Source organism: Mixophyes fleayi, chromosome 6, assembly GCF_038048845.1.
Source record: "Mixophyes fleayi isolate aMixFle1 chromosome 6, aMixFle1.hap1, whole genome shotgun sequence".
Classification (NCBI taxonomy): Eukaryota; Metazoa; Chordata; class Amphibia; order Anura; family Limnodynastidae; genus Mixophyes; species Mixophyes fleayi.
The window spans coordinates 114218183-114242302 of NC_134407.1; the positions used below are offsets into that span (position 1 = coordinate 114218183).

At 40.3% G+C, this 24120-nt stretch overlaps 1 protein-coding gene and 1 long non-coding RNA gene across 7 annotated transcripts in view; one reads left to right on the forward strand and one right to left on the reverse strand.

Annotated features, from left to right (window-relative positions):
• Positions 1-17224, forward strand: part of C6H10orf71 (chromosome 6 C10orf71 homolog) — an 86785-nt gene extending 69561 nt beyond the window's left edge. For 3 of the 4 annotated variants that reach the window (XM_075217171.1, XM_075217169.1, XM_075217172.1), the window contains one exon: positions 10393-17224. In XM_075217171.1, the coding sequence (XP_075073272.1) occupies positions 10466-14917 (4452 nt within the window). In that variant the 5' untranslated portion in view covers positions 10393-10465 and the 3' untranslated portion in view covers positions 14918-17224. Of the gene's footprint in view, positions 1-9783; positions 9873-10392 lie in introns of all 4 variants that reach the window. The other variant, XM_075217170.1, reaches the window with a different exon arrangement.
• LOC142161493 (uncharacterized) lies at positions 1-23231 on the reverse strand. Of its 3 annotated transcripts, none has more exons than XR_012693413.1 (4): positions 23136-23231; positions 2975-3340; positions 573-791; positions 1-117 (listed from the first exon to the last, which is right to left on the reverse strand). It is a non-coding gene; the product is annotated as an uncharacterized LOC142161493 (long non-coding RNA). The 3 variants fall into 3 exon arrangements; XR_012693412.1 differs by having other exon boundaries at positions 23119-23231; XR_012693414.1 differs by lacking the exon at positions 23136-23231 and adding an exon at positions 18369-18765.
• Between the last annotated feature and the right edge of the window lie 889 nt (positions 23232-24120).

Genomic DNA, 24120 nt, shown 5'->3' on the forward strand with positions numbered 1-24120 from the left:
TTTTTGTTTTTGCTCTTTTTTTGCTTTTTGTTTATATTTTTTGTATTTTTTTTCTTGTTTTTCCAGTTCATACACCAGCCTCTGACTGTGTGGTTGCAACCATCAACTCCTCGCCAGCTGCAAAAAACGAAATGCAAAAATTTAGTTAATGCTCTCTTAATACATTCATGTGGTAAAATGCTAGGTCTAGGTCCCTGTACATATGGGTATGCATTTTTCATGCTCGGTATAGTGCAGAGGTGGGATGTTACCAAAAAACTGACCCAAAGTTTTTTATTCTGCTGAACGCAGTAGTAATTAGAAGTTAATAGTATAATTGTGTGTGTTTGCCTATTTTTTTTATTTTTTCCTTGCAATTGTTGCCAAGCAGAGTCTCACCCTCTAGGCTGCAATTTTCCATACAGCCAGCTTCACACAAAACAAGAAATGGGGGGGAGCAGTTTCCCCATTGGGGTAACTTAGGATGGCCTATACTGTGAATGGACAGGGGAAACTGTTTCTCATGTCAACGTTTATTTTGAGAAAACAAAAAATGTCAAAACTCCACTATATGACAATTACCCAGTACTTACTTTCTTCCACCAGCACCTGTGGCTGCTGAGAGGGGAGTTCAGGTTGGCTCTGGAAGAGGACTGGGGACATAGAAAGCTGGTCTTCTGCCACTGCTGACTCCTCTTCCTGTGGCTGTTCCCTTGCCACTACCAGCTCCTCCTGGACCACCCCTGGAGCCTCCTGTGGGACCACCTCCTCTTGTTCATTGTGGCGGTGATGGCGGTAGCTGCGTTGGCGTCCTGTTGGAGAGCAGGATGTGTTATATTTGTTTTAATTTTTTTATAATGTGCAAAATATACAAACATGCAGCTAATGGTTGCTTTCAATGGTAAATACCAGTCATGTTCCATAAATGAAATGGTTAAGATTTGAAACAATGACAAACACTGTCCATGGGACCACAAATATTTTCACAAATGAAATGCATTAAAAGAAGCATAATAAGCACAAAAAAGTATATAATAGTATGTAATAGTAGATGTATTATATTAATGATATGAAAATTAGTAGGGAATGAACACAAAAGAGGCCTTTGCAAACATGTCTCAATGTTTTCTGTGTGGTGAGCCATTTGCATATAATACTGTGTTTTGGTCGTTTTTACGAGCATCTATTTCTGCCCTTAATTTTGCAAGGAGGTCGGGCTGTCTTCTCCACAGATCGCTTCATCTGCGCTGCAATTGGACGATGGAGCGCCGACTGCCCAATTGCATGAGCAGATGCCTGTGTACGGCTTAATAGTCATTGACTTTCTCGTGGTTGCTCACATACCGACTTGCGGGTTGAAAGCAACGGTCCAGTTTTGCTGTAAGGACCCGCAGTTCGGTAAGTGAGATAGTAGCTGCTCGCATGTTCTCTGAAAAATGAGACACTTCAATATCCTGCCTAGCTATTAGTACTCAGTACACGTCGGTGCGTCTGTACGTCAGGTGCAGAACCATTAGTAAGATGGCTGACTCACCTGTCAATTAAATGGACTTTCCTGCCAATGGGTGGGCCTAGCGTGCTGGCGCCTAGCACCGGTATCTACTATAAAACTCACACTGCATTCCATAGTCGGCCCTGACAATTTATGCATGGCTGACAAGTTCTTGCTGTTAGGAATAGGATTTGACCTGTTGATTTTGAGGTAAGTAAGATGGCCCTAGGTGTGCAACCTTACATAGCATATAAGGAGAAGGAATAATTTGTCTTTCTTTTTTGCTCTTTAGCTTTCATTGACATTTCTGTTTAACAGTCTGATTAACAGTAAATTTACATCAAAGTATCATCCTCCATTTTGAGGTAAGTTAGATGGCCCTAGATGTGTGCCTTTTTGTATAGTGATGGACTAAACTTATTTTATTTGAATCTGTAGAGATGTCTGAACAAGAGGTAAGTCAGCCTTTCGGATCATCCTCTGTTGCGGCCCAAATAAAACGCAAGCCAAATTTCACTAATGCCGAAATCGACATTTTGGTGAAATTGGCTGTTGATAGGCTCCACTCCATTCTGCGTCAGCTCTCGGCAGAATCAAAATCCAAAATATGGGAAGAAATAAAAAAATGAGGTCAATGCCGTGGCTCCAATAAGATGCAAGGTGAATGAGGTTCAAAAAAGGTAAATATGGAATTGTGAAACAATTAGCACTTTGTTCTTATATTAAATGTGTGAAGGTTTTGGGGATAATTTCTTCCTCTAATGTGTCTATTTTGCACACAAGTGGCAAGACTTTAAGCTTCGCCTTAAGGACAAACTCACAGAGCACAGGAGGCATGCACAAAGAACAGGCGGTGGTCCCCCGGCCCAACTGGAACTCACTTAATTGGGGACCAGGGCATTGGCCTGCTTGGATGTGGAGATGGGGCAAGGTGTGGGCCTCATTGACACTGGACGTAGCCTACCCGTCATGGAGTCTATCACAGCTCCAGGTATATATATATATATATATATATATATATATATATAAATACATATATATATATATATATATATATATATATATATATATATCTACTATATAAATGCCTAGTGGCGTGTGTGGAAAAAAAAACCAAGCTGCAGCGCCACCTGCTGGGCAGAGTTATATACTGACCTATATATTTCTTGAAGGAGAAATATACCCATTACAATCCGTCAAACAATCTCTGCCATCTATGCCCCTCCTGCCATCTCTGCCACCTGTGCACCCTGTGTCACCCGTTCCACACAATCGCCCGCTGCTGCACACAAACGCTCTGCTTCCTCCCCACTGTTGCCTTCCACATCATGGTTTACCCGCAGCCAGACTCATCCAAGAACAGCAGCAACTATTGTTCCACCAAAGAGGCCACGCAAATCAAAGTAAAGTTTTGGTTTTTTTATTTTCCTTACATTGTAAATTAAATATATAATGATATACTTCTTAGTTATGTATGTTTTCTTTAGTTAAAAACAAACTTACAAGAAAAGTAGGTGTCCAGGACATATTCTTTAAAGGAGACAGCATCAACCGATTCAGGAGGGCTGGGGTCAGCATCTAACACTTCCTGGCCAGCATCCTCGGCCTCTTCCACCCAAGGAACCCCACTCCTAATGGCGATGTTATGCACCACCACACACAGAGCAATGATATCACACACAGTGGTTGGAGCATACATTAGAGCACCACCAGACTGATCTAGGCAACGGAATCTGGCCTTTAAAAGACCAAATGCCCGCTCCACAACTGATCGGTTGGCTGTATGTGCGGAGTTGTATGCGAACTCCTGCTCCATGCGTGGGTTCAAAAGAGGAGTGAGGAGTCAAGGGCGAAGGTAAGCATTATCTCCTAGAAGAGGTGACAAGAAGGACAAAGGGGAAAAATATGAGTGACATAATTGTAGCTCCATCAAGAACAGAACCAACATGTTGGATGACAAATAGTGGCAAATGTACAAATTAGAAATAACACAGATATCACTTCAGAGAAGCTTACATAATATATTCAATTTATTTTGACCCAAGGGTAAATCTTTTGAAAAGCTTTTTATATGGGTAGCTGTCCAGGTGGTATTTTAAGTTAAACATCACAATTGAATGTAACTGGGAATTATATTGCAATGCTCCATTGTAATATGTCTACTTAGCTATAAAACTTAAGACATGAATCTTAACACTTTAAAGTACTACATGGGAACGCCTTCATTGTGAATTGACTACGGCACCACACCCCATCACAGCCCTTTTCAAGCGCCAAAATCGCAGGCCGTTGTAAGTGGTGATTGTCTGTGCAAATGTGGAGATTCTGCGTTCGTGCCCAGACGAACGCTCCTTTTCTGGGCGTGCGCACAAGACTTTTGCGTACTATACGCACACAAAAAGGACATACGTCCCTTAATGACTCAGGCCCCATGTTAGGGAAATGACAAAACTTCTTAGTTGTTTGCCTATAAATTTACTAGCCTGTTCTGTGAGACTTCCAATAAATACTAACTAGTATGGGCCTACTAGTAAGTTTAGTTTGATTTGTGTGTACCTTAGGAAGGATATAAAAGGAAGGAATTTTTGGATTGTTTACATTTAAAAATGTAAATTGTGTCTTTCTTATATCCAACTTTTAAAGGCCCCATAAAGGACCAATACATGGCTTTAAAATCATAATTTGGGTTAAGCAAAAGGCATTTATAACATTTGATGTTGTTTAGTTGTCTATAAGTTTCTGTTTAAAAAATCAACAATACACCAAATGGCTACATTTCTTCTTTTATCTGATGATTTAATTATTATACCCCCTATTTTCAAATGTACTTCAAAGCAATGTGATTTGTTTTTATAGTGTACTGGTTTTAAATTGACAATAAAGATCTCTTCTACTAAATCTGTAAAAACTTTAATTTGTGGGCAAATCTGTTCACCCAGAAATAAACTTAACTTTCTCTCACAGGTCTTTTGAAACCATTAGTTGGGGAAAACAACCCTTAGCAAACTGAAGGCTGGCAATTGGACTAGAGACGTATAAGCACCAAGGTTGTTATAGATCCTGCATTGGTCCCCTGCAAAAGTTAATCTGTCTGCTTGTGTATATATACTGGTTGATGGCCAATCAAATGTGGTTTAAGGGGACATTCTGGGTTGAGGGAAGTTTATATTAGCTCGAGTTGAGGTGAGTGTTTCTTCCATTTGTCTTTGGAAATTTCATCCTGGCCAGTCCTATGGCCACCATCTGCATTCTATGGGCTTGGGTTCCAATAATCTAAGTCACCAGCATCTGTCAGTCTTCCTACTTTGTATACCTGCCTCGCATTTGATCTTCCAGCTATGGCCAACCCAGTTCCCCTTTCATCTGTTTCCGTTTACACATTTCCTTGTGGCCAGAGACCCCTACAAGTTGGTATCCTGCAGGTATGTGTTTGAGCATCTCAAATTGCAGTTCTGTTCCACCGTATTTGCACAGTTTGACCCATTTTTCCCAATCCTACAGTTTTTCCTTCATTATCATGCCTTCACAGATTCCTGTACAGTTGCCCCACCGCTATCTGGTTCCACAGGTTATACTTCATTTTTCCCCACCCAGCCAAGCCATACCATTTACACCCCTTCCAAACCTGCAGCCTCTCACCAATCTTTCATTGTCCCTTCATAACTCAACCAACTGCAACAAAATATACCAGCCCCCGCCATGCATTTTGTTTTCCACCCTGCCAAGTTGGCTCCAACCACATCATTAATTTCCCTGGTCCCACATGTTTCCCCCTCCCCAATCATTACCCAAAACCCTGCCCAGGTCACCCCCTTTTCTTCTGCCCTAGTGTAGGGTCCTCCAGTTGTTCCCATTATTCACTGGTCTTCCCACCACCCAGTTGGCCACCAATTATCATGAACAACAGTCAAGTTCCCCCTTGTCCCAACATGGGTAGTTGATGGAAAACCAAGATACAGATCCTGTCCCTTTTGAGCAAGGTGCTCTTGGTTTGTCTTGACCTGTCCTGGCTTATGGCCTTGACACGCCCGAATTGATCAACTGGTGTATGTCCCCTGCCTGGACAGGGTACTCAAGGTGGGTTCTGCAATTTGTAGCTTCTTTTGGTTTTGGAGGAAGGCTCCTGGTCCAAAGAGCATTGCAGGGTTCAGCAAAGTTGAGCAATGTGGAAGCTTCCCAAGTGTCAAGTCGGAGGAATCAATGTGTCTGCAAACTCATCAGCCATGTGTTTGGTTCATCAGGATTTAGAAGAATCTCAGGCATCTGGTGACCACTTGGTAGAATTTAGTTTATTGCCTTCAGCTCCACAGATTGCAAGGATTCCATCAAAGCTAGGAATAAAAATGAGAAACTCATGCATCTCCTGGAGAGGAAGCTAGGTAATCACCATAGTAACAGAAAAGGTAAGGGGCTGAACAGTAGTGCTGGTGAGGAGGTTGTGTCCTGTGCCAACATAATGGTTCTAAGGGACATCAGGAAGAGAGTTAAAAACAGGATATATTAAGGAAAGTTTGTATATATGTTTGAAATAACAGGCAAAGTGAAATAAGTCTTATTGGATGGCTAAAGGGAGAGGAGGAATAGAAGATGTTTATAGAAGTTACATAAACTGATTGCTGTTTTTTCGACCTGTTATTTGGAGTCCAGGCCCACGGAACTTATGAATAGTATAAAATACATGTACATGAAGTCCAATGGGAATATATGGAGGCGGTATGAAAAAGGCTTTTTGCAAGAAGCAACATTTTTGCAATGAGGATGTGGAATTCTATTTGAAAGTTACATAGCCTAGGTCTTTTGTTCAAGAAGTTTGGTCCTTGTGGAGCAGGGCAGGGGAGGCCTGATACACTCTATACTGCAAGAAGGAAATGTTTTTGCATTCAACAGCAGACATTTTGAAAATGGCGAAGCCCGCAGATTGAGGCATACTTGTACAGGGCATGGAAGGGACCTAAAAAGACTGCAATAGGTGGACAGGTCAGGCTCCAGCAGAGTGCGCATGTATCGGAGGTCCTGCTCAGTAAAGCAGCCCTACCCATAGAGCTTAAAGAAATTGGTAAGTGTTCCCAACAGCACAATTTTTATGTAGGGAATTTTTTGAAGGTTTCCAGGTGCCAATGCAAAAAGAAGAAATTTGGGTTGGTTCTCTGTAGAATTCAAAGTCAGCGGGAGACGTATTGAATGAAAAGGTTTTGTGGGACATCTAGTTGGAGAGGATATGTGGGCCATTTCAGTCACCCCCTTTACCATGTCTTATATTGTCCCTCGTAGGGGAGATGTCCAAAATATTCAGCACCTCTCTCACCTGATGAGGGAGGTCAGTAAATGATGCAATGAATATGATTGCTAGGTAGTGTATCAGTCTTTAAGGATGCTTTGGAGATTGTTACAAGCTACGGAGAAGGGCTTTGATGATCATGATAACAGTGGAATCAGCCTTTTTTCTCCTTCCTTTGCATCCTGTTTAATTTGAATTCATGAGTTTTAAACTTAAGAATAGTTTGTATATTAATAAATGCTTGCCCATTGGTGGTGCAGTGTAATATGCATACTTTTTTTCACTGGTGCATTTTGGCACGTACAGAGGGCACCATGGTGTGGCAGACTACTTTGATGATTTTTTTTTTTTGTAGGGTTCTGACACTTGTGGCCAGGTTATGTTTGCAACACAGACTTTGTCCATAGGGCTTGGACTGCTCATAGCAGTCGACAAAACTGAATGTCCGATAGACAAATTATCATATTTAGGAATTGCAATCGATGCAAAAGCAGGTTGTTGCAGGTTGCCATCTGCCAAGGTTATTAAATTGAAGGGTTTGCTGGATATTTTTAAGGGGGCTAGTAATGTTATCCTTAAGCAGGTTCAATCAAGATATGGAATTCATTGCCAGGGAAGGTTGTGATGGCAAATTCAATAGATGTGTTTAAGAAAGGGTTAGACAAATTTTTAGCGGGAAACGTGTATCCAGGGATACGACCGTTAATTAAAAGGAAGGATAGTAGTGGATATAGGGTAAAAATAGGACTGCAATATTGAGTCTGGGGGGATTTTCACAATTGAAACAGATTGGCGGTTGCTTACTGTGGATCAATTTCAAATATAAGTGCAGGATCACAGGAGATCCAAAATAGGTTGAACTTGATGGACTGGTGTCTTTTTTCAACCTCATCAACTATGTTACTATGTATCAACTATGTTACAATGTTTCGTGCAGGGTAATACCGATGGGTAGGAAATTTTGTAAAATGTTTGAAAGGGCTACAGCAGGGGTGTTTAAAAGCACGCCATTACATTAGGCTATCTTGGGAACTAAAAGGAGAATTTAATAGTTTGGTGGGTGTTTATCCAACATGTTAATGGGGTTCACTTGTGCGTTCCTCCTCTCATGCCTAACTGTAACTTCCAGCTATTTACGGGTGCTGCTGAGTCTGCTGGCTTCAAAGCTTACCTCAAAGGAGATTTGTGTGCTGGGCCTTGACCTTCTAGTTGGCATGAGGAGTGATTTACAAAGGACTCCTCCGCTAGGCCTGCTGTATTTACTGGATTTTCCAATATTTTTTGTGTGTTCTTGTTTTTAATTGAAGGCTGTTTATTTCAGTGTGTTATACCTCCATGTTAAACAATTTCTTAGTTTCCTTGCTGTGCTACAAATTACATACACTAAATTCTTAAACAATTCCCTACATATAAACCATAAAAAATAAAATATAAATAAAGTCCAAAGACAAATAGCAGCTCCTTTTTTCTAAACATCCACACCCAAAATGAAATAATCTAGTATACAAAAACATAGGAAGAAAGAGCACAGTTATGTTGATACCAAGGAGGAACATCCCTTGGAAGTAACCCTGATGAAGTTCGAAAGAACGAAACATGTAGAGTTTATTTTTAGTCATCTTTTAGAGTGATATTTTATTGCCAGTGTGATATTTGTGGAACTGTTACACCTGCTGATCTGGAATGCTTCAAGTGTTCTTCCTTGGTATCTACATCACCATGGACTAAGATAAGCGCTGTTTTTATGGCACCTTTTGTAAGGGTCTATAACCTACTTCAAAATAAAAATTGGCTGTTTTAAAAGATTTTACACATGGCCAGTTGTCTTCTCGATGTGTATTTCCTTCACAGGTAATTAATTGATAATAATAGAGAGAAGAGGATCCTGTCTGCAGTACATCCATCAAGCATATGACAGATAAGCTTTATCTTTATTTGAAAAATGTATGCTGCTTTCATTCAATAGTTTCATTGATTGTACATTAATTACTACACCGTGAGCGCCCACCATGTTACAGGTGGAAGCCGGGATGTCAAGAAGGTTTGGATTGTAGAGCATTAATTTGTGTATTGGGCCAGCAAAAGCCTGCATCTTATAACATGCATATTTTCATTGGGGATAGGAATGTTAGATGGTTAAGGATATGCAGAGGACATCCCTGCTTGCTGATTGCAAAAACCAAATTTGTGGCTTTGGTGTACTGATTATACATCTAAGAGGGAATGATTGGGAGAGTTGAAGGCCATGGAGCTTATTATAAAAATTAAGGCCAATGTCAGCACATCAACATTTATTTATATAGCACTAGCAAATTCCGTAGCTCTTTACAATTGGGAACAAACACAGTAATAAAATGATAATGGGTAATATATACATACAGTGAGGTAAGAAGACTCGGCTTGCAAGCTTACAATCTATGGTTATGGGGCACCATCTGTGCAGGCAGGTCCCAGCTACTGAATCAAACAAGGGAAAGTGGGACAGCACGGCCTAAAAGCATCTGTGGGCAATTGGTCGCCATATTTTATGGTATGAGGAATGTCTGATAGCTAATTGGCCATGCTTTTTGCTTCACCTTCAGTTTAGTTGATTTATTTTAATAAAATTTTTCCACCAAGCAAGTCTCCCATGTCTTTATTTCTAATTTAATTGTACACTTGTCAAGGGCACTATGTAAAGTGAAGTGAAGTAAAGAAACATTAAGCTGCCTAACGATTGTTAGGCAGCTTAATGTTTATTACTCAGAGTTTTATTAGACAAATTAATAATTCTAAGTTTTGACTAAAATGTTATTTTCTCATCTCCTCTATTATTCTATAACATTTAGATTTCTTTTGCATCCTTCTTTTTCATCGATTTGTTTCTTTTTTCTCACAGATATTTCAGGGAATACTGTAAAACAAAAATATTCGATAGAAAAAGTATAAATGCATTGTAGAAAAATCTATTGTCTCTTATTGATCCTTCTGTGCCATTATTATCCTCAGATGAATGTTCAGATATACTATAATGTTTTTATGTATCACTCAATAGATAAGGCTCCTAAAAGGTGTATATGAAGATTGGGCCAGGCCAAACTAGGCTGCATCTCTGTGTGACATTCTACACACGTACATGTGCAGGTGTGCATGACCCTACTTTACTCAACTTGCACTTCAAGCATAAGGGGCTCCAAAGGCAAGATGCTAAAACCTGTTCCAGCAACATTTTACTGTACATGCACCATACAGTAAAGCACATTTTTATGGACCATATTTGAAGTTGGATCTAACTATAAATCAGGCCCAAAATGTTTAAATTCCAGTCTCATCTGTGATTCTCATGGCAGTCCTCAAAATTGTATAATAATCAGGCTCATTAGTTATGACAGTATTATTTTGTGAATAACTGTCTAGAAAAGTACTAAGAAACACACTGGAACATTCTTAGCAGTTTGCTAACCATGATAGTTAACATAACATATAACATTTATGCTTTTATTTAATGGTTAATTAGGTGCACCAAGGTTAATAATAAGTACCTATCAATGTTTGCTGCAAATAAAAAAACAAAAGATGTAATTCAAAATGCTGTTATAACTTAGTATGTGTGAGAGGTATGCAATTCAAATGAACTTAACCAGTGTTCTTTTTCTACCCATAGGAGGGATCCACTGAGACTCTGAAAGCATCGTCATTCAATTGCTGTCCACATTAGGAAGATACCAGTTGCTTACATGCTTCGTTACAAGAAGCATAAGAGACAGGTAGATGGCCTTGGAACAAATGGTGTGGGTGTAATGGATGATACGGACCGGGAAGTGAGCAGTTTCACAGACCGAGCTTTTAGGAGCTTATGTGTTGCTGAGGAAGAACCATTAAATGATGTTTTCCAACTGCCCTCCCCCATTAGGGGAATGCCACTTTCCACAAAGTACCACCTGGGAATTTTTAACCTTTCAGTCAGAAAGACTCAGCCCCTGGCACAATTACCCACAATTCCACGCCAGAGAGGAAAGTGGGCTCCAACATTCCAACCACTGCTCAACTATGCAAAGGAAGGGTTGATTGATGCAAACACAAGCAACAACAAACTGTGTGCCCCTGAGCCAAGAGCCTACAAACAACGCTCTAAAGTGTCATCTCTAATAAAGACATTTGATAATATTGAAAATGAAATACCAGATGAATCACCTTTATACACAAAAATACCCTTGCCTACAGGTTCTCAAACAGGAAAGTTGACTATGGAAGACAAACCTGTATGTGAGACTGTAGAAAAAATTGACATCAATAATGAGGCACTAGAATCTATCAATCCAGCTGATACTGGTTTAAATGAAAATCATCATTTGCACAGGCGTACAGCCAGGGAGGTATTCTTGGAATCTAAAGTTGAAATTTGTTCCCCGCTCTCAGGGTCTCCTTGCTCTTCAGAGTCTCCTTTACCTGATCAGTTAAAAAAAGTTGTGAAAAAAAAGGACTCATTGAGAAGAACAACTTTTCTACACAGTGAAAATAGTGCCTTTAAATCATGGAGTGATATCAACAAGAAAGTTATTGGAGGAGATGAAAGTGACAGTTCAATCCCAGGAACACCTCCTATTCTGAGAACAGCAACCCCATGTTCTCCTTTACTATCAAGAGCATTACCTGGAATAAGAACAAGGGATGCAGGACTAGATGTAGGCTGGGCCTCCCCCGCATCTACATTGTCTAGCAGCTATGATGCTATTCAAATGCTAAGGACTGTTCCCCCACTTCCAAACAAAAAAGTAGTTAAGCAAAATAGAGACTCTAACCATAGGACTATAAGGGCTCCATTAAACACTAGAATACAAGAAGAAAATATGCAGGTAGATGAAGGACAACCATCATCTAAAGAGCACCCAAACTGGATGAATACATTGACCAAATCTAAGTCTCCACAAAAGCTAAAACATGAGTTGTCTACAAGTCAAGAGGCAGAACTAGTATGCAATACATCTCAAACATTTGTAAAACAAAATAAGGCTATTAAAGTAAAGGTAGTTTCCCCACAAGAAGTAGGAAATTCAGAAACAGGCAAAGAAGAAAAAGTTGAAGTACCAGATAAATACGTGCCACCATCTGGAAGAATAAAAACGTTGATACAGCAAATGGAAAAAGAAGCCATTAAAGATGTAATACCACTTAATTTACAAGTAAAGAAACATAATATGATAGATCTACCAAAAGATGACACCACAGAGAGTGTACCTACTATTCTACCTACAACATCTTCAAACTGCATCCCTCTATCAATTAGTAAAGGTCACATACCTCCATGGAGGAGAACAAAGCATATTCCTAAAATGGAAGCTGAGGAAAAATTGCTCCATACAAATATGACTAGGAAAGAGACAGTTATACCTCAGTGCCAAGAAAAGTTGTCATTGAATAAAGAAGAATTTTCCGAAGAAAAGCCTAGTATCTCCTCTTTTAACATCACAAATCTTTTAACTCCAATTATAAGAAGGAAAAACATACAAGAAGCCCTGGAAGAGCACCCTATGATGATAACACCTCCACCTGCTGATATCATTACAACTAAAGATCAAGACCAAGTAGAAGCTACTTTGTATCACAAGAGAGATGATTATAAGTCCAAGGCAACAGGTCTACTGTTCAACCTGAAAGACATGAGGAAACGAGTCAAAAGCACTTACAGTTCAGCAATAAATGGTAGAAATGGGCATGAAAATAATCTGGCAGCAGATGTCAGGGTACAAGAGGATGTCACTCACAATATTCCTTTGCTGGAAACAAATCATTTGGTGTCAGAAAGGGAAGATCTGAGCCATACACCATGTGCACTGAACAAAAGTCCTGAACGAGAAATTAAACCATATATTCTTGGAAATGCATCTGATAACTATTTATCTTTGAGCTCACCACCACAGGTTATGTCAAGTAAAATACTGCAGAATGTAGAAATCCCTACAGAAAAAGTTCATACAAATGCAGCTAACATTGAGGAGAAAGTGGATTCTGGCTGTCTCAGTCCCACTGGCAATCATAAAAGGAAAGAATTGGAATATCCTTCACTGAACCTTTATTGCAAGGAAGACACAGATACAAATGTGAAACAAAAAGAACTTACTGAAGATGGCTCAAATTGCATTCACACTGCAGAAGGATCTCATTTAATGCAAGAACAAAATATAAGAGAAGAGTTTAAGCAGGATGAACATACAGATATTCTTTTCATGCCAGAAAAGTATTTGTTAGAAAAAAGAGTAGAAAATATACCAAACCACCAAGAACAATCTACTTCTTCCCAAGAGAGAGGAAGAGAATGGATTGGGGAAAGAGATGAAGATGGAAAGAATGTGGTAAGAAAAGGTGATACAAAGGACAATTTACAATATTTTGCTGTGAGCAACTGCAGCATAGAAGGAAGTGGACAGTCTGGGCTTCTGGAAGCAGAGATTGAAAAGAAAGAAGAAGGCAAAGAGAAAGTGGCAAGTGATGAGCAAAGTGTAGAAAGTGCATGTGCTGAGGATCTTAAAAGACCATCATCCATAACGCCTTTTAAACCAAACTTGTTTCACATAAAAGACAATAAAATTAAATCTTCTCCGGTAACAAAGTCAGTAAGGCTGCCTCTTTTTAGAAGTCTGTCTGAAGATTGCCTAGCTTTCAAGAAAGGAGAAGAAATTAGTTTTATAATGGGGAAAAGAGACTTGAAAGAAACAAAGCCCAACATTAGAGAGAACAAGGATACAAATACAGACATATCCAGCAGAGACAATATGGAAATGAATAATGTAGGCAATAATCCAAAGCATCTAACTACAAGACCTGCATCAGAAACTCCAAGACAAAGAGCAATAGGATTTAACCAGATGAAAATTCAAAATGAGGGAAAAGAAAACACAGAACTATGTTCTGTTAATGCTGAAGAAGATGCAGAAACAGTCAAAGTAGACAATATCTGCAATGACACCCTTTTACAAGGCATTGGAGGACCCTTTTTCCATCCAGTTGAGACCTGTGTCTCAGAGGTCACAGGTCCGTCACCAGAGTGTAACACATTGCTTGTACACAATGTCAGTGAGTCCATGAAGGACTTGGTGAATGGAGAACTTATGAGTTATCCTCTTCTTGATACTGAGAATACAAACTATTCTCCTCTTGACAATGGATTGCTAGAGTTTGAGGATGCTGTGTCCTTTTCAGAACACATTGCCTGTTCCACCATAACCAGTCCCATGTCAGAGAGTGTTTCTTGCTCCATGGTCGCAAGCCCTATGTCTGTGAATACACAAAGCTCTGGCTTTGCTACAGCTCTTTCTGCATTAGAGGATATGCCAAGCCCGCCTTCAACAGGTATAAATTCGAGAAATGGAAAATTTAAGTTCCCAATCCCTGAAAAGATAATTCCAACACACCTACAGGAGCAGTCTCAATCTCTAGAATCACAGAAGGTGCATGCTGCAAAGCCACCTGCTGTTCCTCCCAAAACAGAAAAAGCCTTACGGCGTGCAAAGCGTCTCACTAAAAAACGCAGGAAGACCGAGATTCCTCACAAGATACAAGATGGGGACTTTCAGGAATGTGACATTGTTTTAGATGTTCCATCACCAGCCAATGTCATGCCAACCTTAATTACACCACAAACACATCTCAAAGTGGCTTCCTCCAAACCCAGATGCCTACAGCAGGAAGAGACAATTTCTGAATCCTCAACTCCATCCCTTCCAATCACCCAACGCAAACTACTTCAGGACCCTGACTCTGGACAGTACTTTGTGGTGGACATTCCTGTATATTTACGTATCAAAACCTTCTTCGATCCAGAAACAGGAAAATACCTGCAAATGTCCCTACCTCCATCAGAGAGAGGAACTCCAGCATTGGAAATGTCAAATAGTCCATTTATGGTATATCCACGGCTTACCCCAGTTCCAGTTTCTTCTATAGAATCATTTAAGGGATCTTCACAGCTATTAACTCAAGGTAGTCTCAACCTTGGAGAGAGGGCAAAGACATGGAACGACACAGAAGAAGATTCTTTAAAAATGCAACAATTCATAGATTGTAATTCCCGTGACCAGAGCATGACAGGGACTCCACAAAGCATGAACAGAATTGTTAGCAGGTCGAGAAGCCCAGATATTATTTCAATGAAGGATATAGATGACTTTGCAATGGAAGCAATTTCATGAATTTTGCAACAATCATAAAATAGCCAAAATTTACAAAAGCTCACACAAAGGGAAGGTCACAGATCACTTGTAAAGACTAATACCAGCATACAGCCACATTGACTCCACTTTATCATCATCTGGTTTACATTAGTGCAACAAATAGGTAAAATTCCCATATCCCAAGCATTACAGTATGGTTCTAGCCATACAAAAAAGTGCGTAAGAGTAATCAAATGAATGCAGGAATGTGCAAATCACAAGCTTTAAGGGTTTAAGTAAAAGTGAAGTTTCTGCAGTAAAGTTTATTTAACACTTCATAAGGAATTTGCTTAGTCATCCCATCATAGGCTGCCAACTCTAACTTCACATTTCAAGAACAAACTGCCTTTTTTAAAGTTTACATGTTTGAGGCACTGTAATATTAGTGAAACCCATACAAGGCAAATGAAAATACTTATGGTGTTGCTATCTGGAACACTTCTTTTATTCAGCAAGATAAATGTATATATATATAAATATAAGCATCCGTTTTGAAGCTCTGTTACCAATATAGAGTTAGTGTGATGTCATTGAAATAAAATGCATAGTAATGTGTGCAGGAACTGCTATGCAGTAAAAGTGCAGTTTTAATTCATCAGAAGATTTGCAAAGTAGCATGCCACACACAAAAATGACAAAAACAGTACAAAGTGCAAAAGATGTTACCAACTAATAAAGTTATATTCGTTAAATGTATGTGTCATTAAAAAAGAAGCAAAAAGTATGTTAGGACATGGAAACTAAAGGTCTGATATTAGGGAAATCTTAGAGGAAAATAGAGGAAGTTATTTCAGAAAAACTGTTGTTTTTTTTATCAATTTGTTGACTAAGTCTAGTGTCCAGTGATTTGATAAGCTTATTGTTGTGTACAAATAACTGTTGAGAGAACTTTTAACTCTGTGAACATCAATTCCAATGTGGAAAAAAATGTGGTTATAATCAACAGTTTTGTTTTGATTATATCTTTACAGTTGCTTTAACACCACAATGTGGAGATAAGCATTTAAGAATTGAAAGCAATAACATGAAAACTAGCCCCAGATATAGTTTGAGCATGAGAAAAAATAAAGCAGATTTTTGCAAATTATTTCATTAGAAGAAAATGCAGTTTTTGTTTTTAACGCACCTCACTTTGTGCAAATGTCAGTTTTCATAGACATACAAGCATGCTAGATTGTCATGATGGCAACTATTGTAGGTGGAGCAAATTTCTGCTTCATCTTTTGGGAATAATTGTATGGACATGAGTAATCAGAATATTCCAGGTGAATGTGGGTTTGCCACAGTAATTTGCCTGATTCTGCATCCAAATACAAAAACAAGATTTGATGGGTAGAAATATCAAAATATATATAAAGGAAGGGGTAGAAAATGTGCTTTTTTTTTAAAGAAATTTGTGGTTTAGTGGTCTATGTACTATTATCCTTATCACAAGGCATTCATGGCTTTCTCCGTTTCCGTGTACCTTAATCTTCTGTGGTGGCGCAGAGCTCCGCTTAGTTTTTGAGCAGACATGTCCTATACTTAATAACTAAATATAGCATGCCCACATACAGCCTTTCCTTGCAACTATTGCCATTGTTCATCTCAATAACATGAATAAATAAATAGAAATATTGCATCTCTAGTTAATTCCTTGGTTAAATGTTTATAATTTTACTAATAATAGTTGATTAATATATAAAACAAAAACATTACAAATAGTGTTATACAAGGTGAGCAGAGTGCTGTTGTTATATACCTGTCATGCTAGAAACTATTCAGGTGTCACTTTAGCAGATATGCACATTGCTAGCATGGCCAAACCTCAAAATGCATAGTTGAGGTGCACATGGGGCTGATGGATTAAATTTTGCCAAAAACATAAGTGTAAATTGTGCCCCAAAAAAATTCCATTCTACGTTGTATACAGAGCTGCAGGCATACTGCGTAAAATATATATGTTTCAGTGAGATACACTTGAAGTGTATGATATGATCAAGTTGATGAGGATCATCTTCTAAGTTTTGTGCATTTTTTGTAAATAAGTACATTTAAAAAGTGTGTACCCGAAACCCTATAAAGTACTACCAGCATTAGCACTCATAGCCTAGGCTGGTATTTGCAAAATTGAGGAATATGAAAAGCATGGGGTCTCCCCAAAAATGGCTATGTCAGTCACAGCTAGTGGATCTATAGCAGAGAAACCTAAAATGTTAAATTGAAGAAAATCAGAAAATTGTAGATCTTGCTGAATTTAGGTTTGTGCGGTAAAGTATTTATTTCTAATAAAATGTTATATTTTAATGGTGTATGTTTTCTTTTATTACAGCAGTTTTACATGGAGCACTACAGTGCCCAACGGTCTGTCATACCCAAGCACTTTAAGGCTGCCAGGTATTGCTGTGACTTGTAGTTCACCATGTAAAAATGCTTAAATCAATTTTTTATTATATTTATTGTCCCACACCCACTGCACCAGGGGTGTGGGGGATGTCTTAGTGCTTTCAACCCTGGGCTGGGTTTTCCTGGAGGGACGTATTTTTTTGCAGATGCACTCCACCTAGGGAATTCAGCCCCATGCTGAATGATCTAGGACTGGTTGTCACTATGGCAGATGGACTCCATGCTGCAGAGTTCTCTGCTATAATGCAGCAGTACTCAGGGGCGGGCTGGGCCATGGGGCAGGGGGGCATCGGCCCCCTGGGCCACCCAGAATCACCGATGTTAGGGCCGGTTGGAAGGCCGGCCGGCCACCCCCAGAGTTAAAATCGCTGATTTTCACCGGCGGCCGCATCCCATGACATGGGATGCGGCCGCGTCATCACACAGGCGGCCGCATCACATGACACGGGATGCGACCGCCTGTGTGCCCTTTCCTTGCAACCATTGCCATTGTTCATCTCAATAACATGAATAAATAAATAGAAATATTGCATCTCTAGTTAATTCCTTGGTTAAATGTTTATAATTTTATAAACTACAACATTTTCCTGCTTATACAACAGAGTCCTCATCAACAGCTGTGCTGACATCTGTAGTTTTTTTCCCAAGAGAACCGTGTTTTGCCTCTGTTGTGTAATCTACTTTTTCAAAAACGAAAAACACCAAGTTGGAAAAGGTCATTACAACACCCCTAATCTTTTCTACTGGAAATAGAGCATACAAAAATGCTCTGGTTCTCTGTTTTGATAATGAGATGGTGCAGCTCACAAGAGTGAGCAAACACGTGCCCTTATACCTGTTTCCTTCCTACTGCTACTGATACACCATCCTGCAAACCTCCAGTGTAACATAGTACTAAATGGTCAATTACTCCCTTAACATTAAGTTTCAGAAAATACATTCTGTAACAGCATCCGATAACACTCCAGACTCCAGTGAAACACAGTACTTAAGGGTAAATTATTAGTCCTAATACTAATTCTCAGGAAATTAAACCAGTACTGACCTTGGTCTTGGACTCCATTTCCGATTAGTTCATAGCCATTTGCTTCCTTTTTTTAGGGACCAAACGTTGCTTCCTTTTTCTGGAAGTCCAGTTGCTAATTTTGTCCCTGGTCTGCAAAACAACTGCTCTTTGTCTAAAGTCTCCAAGATGATTGCCTTCTCCAAGGTTTCTAAGATGCCCACTTTGCTAAGGTCTGTGCAATGCTTCCCTTTACCTTAACTAGCTGAGATGCCTCCCTTGCCTAAAGGTAAACCTGTTGACCAGGCCTGAGGACCTAGTCATATTTTTGCTCTCCTTTCCAGACCACCAGTAACGTGCATGATGGCATCTGGACATTCACCAGGAAAGAAGGGGGGATACTGTCAGGACTTGGAGTTCTTAACTCTGTGGAATTAGAATTTTGTTGTTGCAGAAACATACTCCTATCAGAAGCGCTCCTCTGCAATTATTGCTATTCCAGCAGTGCAGCAGTTATTCCACTTTGCTGTATTCCCCAGCGGTTAACAAACTCCATCTGTGCCTGGCTTCTAAAACTCTGACTCTCCCAGACATCATGGCCTGATTTTTGTGAACCCATGTGGTTCATAACTGAGCTTCTGTTCCTGCAAACTTTGTTACCCTGTGTGTTCTGCAAACCTTGTTATCACTGTACTACCATCTGTTTTCTGAAATCCATGCTACCTGTGGAGCTTGTGCTTTCTTTCTGTGATTCGGTTCTGCTATCCTGATTCTGGCCCTGTTATCCTGATCCTGGCCCTTTTTCCAGACACTGTTACCTTTGTGTAACATTCAGCTACCGTGACACTGTGAATTGTGTTCTACCTTAAGCTACCGTGATCTTGTTATCAATCGCCAACTACTGTGACACTGCTACAAGTGTGCAACCTTCAGCTACTGTGACTTTGTTACCTATGTGCAGTCTTCTACTACTGTGACACTCAGTTACTTGTGTGCAACCTTCAGCTAACATGACTTTGTTATCTGTGTGCCTATGGGTAATCCTCAGCTCCTGTGATTGTTTGCTACTAATGCGCAATCTTTAGATCCTGTCAGTGTCGGACTGGGACATGAAGGGCCCACCGGGGGAAATGCAGCGGTAGGGGCCCACTACAATGGGGTGTGGCCAACTGTAAGAGGGGTTGTGGTCAGTCATTAAAGGGGATGGGGTCAGCCCATGGAGGACAACGTATAGCACCATCAGGGCCTGATTAAGGGTTTTGGCCGCCCTAGGCTAATACGGCCGCAGCGCCCCCCCCCCCCCTCCTCCGAATATATAGGTGTATAGGAACACTCCTGAATATGAATGTTCAGGTGTATTCTCCAGCATTCAAATTTAGACAGATTGTGCCATTGTCTCTTACCTGTTCTTGCTCTTCTCTCTTGCAACTTTGTTATCCTCTTGCTGGCTTCTGGAAAGTTGGCGTCCTGTTTTGAAAATGCAAAAATGTATTATAATGCAAACCCTGAATGATTAGGCCCTTTAGTTAAAACAAAACACTCCATTATGGCCAGCTAAAAGTACCCATTGGACAGGCATATATAAGCAATATCTGAATATTTGTTGTCAATCAAATACAAACCTCTACCAGCCCCATCTCACTAGTATTTAGTATTCTAGTGATTGCTAAGACCACCCATGTGACCACCACACAATCATGAGATTCTGCCCCCCAAAGCTGCTCTATTTTTTAAATACCCCCTGCAGCCATTTTCCTTAACCACAACCCCCCCCCCCACAGCCATTTTCCTTAACCCCCTTGCAGCTATTTTCCTTACCTCCACTCTGTAGCTATCCCCCCGTCACATCAAAACTCCCCCAGTCACATATATCAGCCCCCCTCCTCTGCCCTCCTTCATACATATCAACCTCTCTCCCTCCCTATAGATTTTCATGGCAGCCCCCCCCTCCCACCCTATAGATTTGTATGACAGTCCCCCTCTCCCTCCCTATACATATGCATGACAGTCCCCCCTCTCCCTCCCTATAGATATGCAGGGTAGTCCCCCCCCCCTCCCTATAGATATGCAGGGTAGTTCCCCCCCCTCTCTATAGATATGCAGTGTAGTTCCCCCTCTCCCTATAGATATGCAGGGTAGTTCCCCCCTCCCTATAGATATGCAGGGCAGTTCCCCCCCCTCCCTATAGATATGCAGGGCAGTTCCCCCCCCTCCCTATAGATATGCAGGGCAGTCCCCCCCCCTCCCTATAGATATGCAGGGCAGTTCCCCCCCCTCCCTATAGATATGCAGGGCAGTTCCCCCCCCCTCCCTATAGATATGCAGGGCAGTTCCCCCCCTCCCTATAGATATGCAGGGCAGTTCCCCCCCCTCCCTATAGATATGCAGGGCAGTTCCCCCCCTCCCTATAGATATGCAGGGCAGATCCCCCCTTCACTTACCTGTAGTTGTGCCAGCGTCGCTCCTCTCCTCAGATCAGCAAATAGGAAGTGAAGACGTCCTGCTTCCTGTCTGCTGCACAGCAACAGGCAGCCTGGGTATTGGCTGTGTGTTGCTAACCACTGACCGGCAATGCTTTTGATCGTCGAGCCCTCCACCCCCCCCCGCAGCGACCCCCCCCTCCCCCACCCCGAAAAACAAAATGAATGAAGAAAATAAATAAATAAATACCCGCAGCGCCGCGCCCCCCGGGACCCAGCGCCCCAGTCTGCAGCCTGGTCAGCCTAGTGGTTGATCAGGCCCTGAGCACCATAGTATGGTCCATAAAGAAAAAGTGGACATTTGCAGTGAGGAGCCGCGACGGACAAGACAGAAGAGAAGAAAGAAGTCAATAGGAAGGTAAGTGAAGGGGAGCAAATGCAGCATGGAGGGCACTGTGTGAGAAATGGGAGACAGGGGAATGGGAGGGATGAATTGAATACAATCAATCGTCATCAGCTATTAATATAGTGTCACTAATTCCGCAGCGCTGTACAGAGAACTCACACACATCAGTCCTTGCCCCATTGAAGCTTAGAGTTTAAATTCCCTAACATAAACACAAACAGACCAAAAGAGACCAAGGTCAATTTAATAGCAGCCAATTAACCTACTAGTTTGGGAGTGTGGGAGGAAACCGGAGCACCCGGAGGAAACCCACGCAAACACGGGGAGAACATACAAACTCCCACAGATAAGGCCATGGTCGGCAATTGAACTCATGACCCCAGTGCTGTAAGGCAGAAATGCTAACCACTGAGCCACAGTGCTGCCCAAAACAAGGCATTTCAACAAACTAGACAGTAATAAACATCAATTGATACACAACACTCTTGTGCTTGTACCATCGCAACACAGGGCTAAAAACAACTATCATACATATATGCCAGTATACACATGGCAAATATTGGTACACATGCACACAGACCTACACCTCCTAACATTTGTACATATCAATTGGAACAAAATAAGCCCCATCACTGATAGCTACTCTTCCTATCTGTCCAAGTCACTTCCTGATTCAATTTCAAACATGCACTGGTTACAGCAAAGTCACAAACTTTAGGGAACTGAACATTTCGACTGTCTCACCAAAAATGGGACTATGGAGAGGTACGTGGACGTTTTTTATAAAATCTGTAAGGGTCTTAGCAGAAAGTGGAAAGCCTCAGGAAGCCATACTCCAAATTAATAACAATGGGTCAGGGAGAAAATCCAGTCCTTTTGGGAGCGCTGCAGTGAATTGGATGACAGTGGGTGATGAAATGGCACTGCCCAGTTTTGCTAGGGCCATGTTTTTTTTTCAGTTTATCATGACGTTACACAAATATTTTTTCGCACATACATCAAATGTGGTAACCTTCATATACACTGTAGAAATCAGTTGTCAAAGTATAAATCAAGAAGTGTCGATATGGGAGATGTAAGTGAATGGTGTCCTGGTTTCCGCCAGGGCCCCCTGCAGCTTCTAGGAACTTGATAGTTTGAATTCATTTTAGATGCTTTTTATCACTAGGGACAGATAGACTGATGTGAATGAGTTATCTGTACAGCGCTGCGGAATCAGTGGCGCTATATAAATAAATGATGATGATGATGATGATATTAAATGCAAGGCTATACCGTCTGTGTCCATCTGCTCACATTTCCCTTACACTCCCCCTCCCCCTTTGTGTGCTGTCCATTCTTTGTGGTTAGTGCTCTCTCCCCTCATAGTGTACACAGAAAACAAATGCTATAATACAGCACTAGAGATCAACCATTCATCATATGAAAACCACAATATAAGGGTATAGACTAAATATTAATATATCCATGAAGCACTATAGAAACCACAAATTTATTAGCATAAAAATATATGCACATTTAAAATATTACATAAATCTAATCACACTCCCTACACTCTAGACACTGGCAAATAAAAACAGGTTTTTAAAAAATGATCTATCCACAAAATGTACAATCAATAATAATCCAATGCCACTACAAAGGACAAAAGCAAAACATTAATATTAAATCATATAGCAGATGCAATCCTATAAGGACCTAACTGTCTCAATGTGTTTTATTCTGATTACGATATGCTTCTATAGGGAATAGAGTCCCAAAATTGATTGAAAATATGGAACATGATATAAACAGTGAATTTGGTACTAGTTTATTAGGAATCCATTCATTGGTCAGCTGCAATAGGATCCTTTTAAAGAGGCACTGAAGACATATATCACCATGAAGCCATTCTAATTTATCTCCCTCCCTCCGAGGTCACACAGTGGAGAGTTCTAGAGAAGTTTGCACGATTTATTACACTTACTGATTACATGGACTCACACTGCAGTTAGGACAGCAACTTTATGACTACAGGACGCCTGCAACTACAGCAGAAGGAGTAATCTGCAATCTGTGTCATTGTGAAGCATTTCTGTCTCGGGACACTGGATCCTGTGATTCTTTGTTACCAGTGTGCAATCCACAGTTACTGTAACTCTTTGCTACCAGTGTGCAACACAGATGTACCTCTCCAGCCTAAAGGACAGCCAACCCTTGTCTAAACTTGCATGCCTCAAGTTCAGTATTGTCACATTTTCACAGATCTTTGACTAGTGATATCCTTCCTAACACATCCCTCAGCAACTTAATTTGATTACTAAAAGTATAATGCACTCCAGTCCACTAATTCTGTTTTATTTCTAAAATAATTGTTTAATTGAATCAACCCTAAACATATAAATACACTGCATATCTCTATATTTTTTATTTAAAACACAAATAGTAATTAAGTGATTTAATTGATGTTTAAAAAAAAATAATTAAAATTAAAATACCTCAGCCCTTCTGACAGGTTCAAAACCACTTTCTTTTAACATATTCTGAGCACTAACTCTTTCTATTCTTTTTCACTACTCTTTTAATATTTTAACATATTTTGCCACAACTTAATTCCAGATAAGTAGTTTTGCATTTTAAATGAGGATTCAATAAAAAATGTTTTTATTATTTTCTTTTATAAAATAATAAGAATTACTGGACTGTAGAGTGAATTTATGCAAAACTTTCTGGTCTGGTCTAGTAATCATAACTTAGTTTATAGAAAGAGAGCACCCTCTCTAATGTGACTAATGCAGACGTAAGTCTTACGTCTGTAGGGGATACTTAGGGATGGTCAGTGGTGGTCAAGCATAAACTGACGATAGTAAGTATGTGCTCACATAAGTGTGACTAAGTCAGACATATACACAACCCCAGATACACCTTTTAGGAGGAGTATCTTTTCCTGGTTCTGGAGGGCTGGTGAACTGACATGCTAGCAATGTTA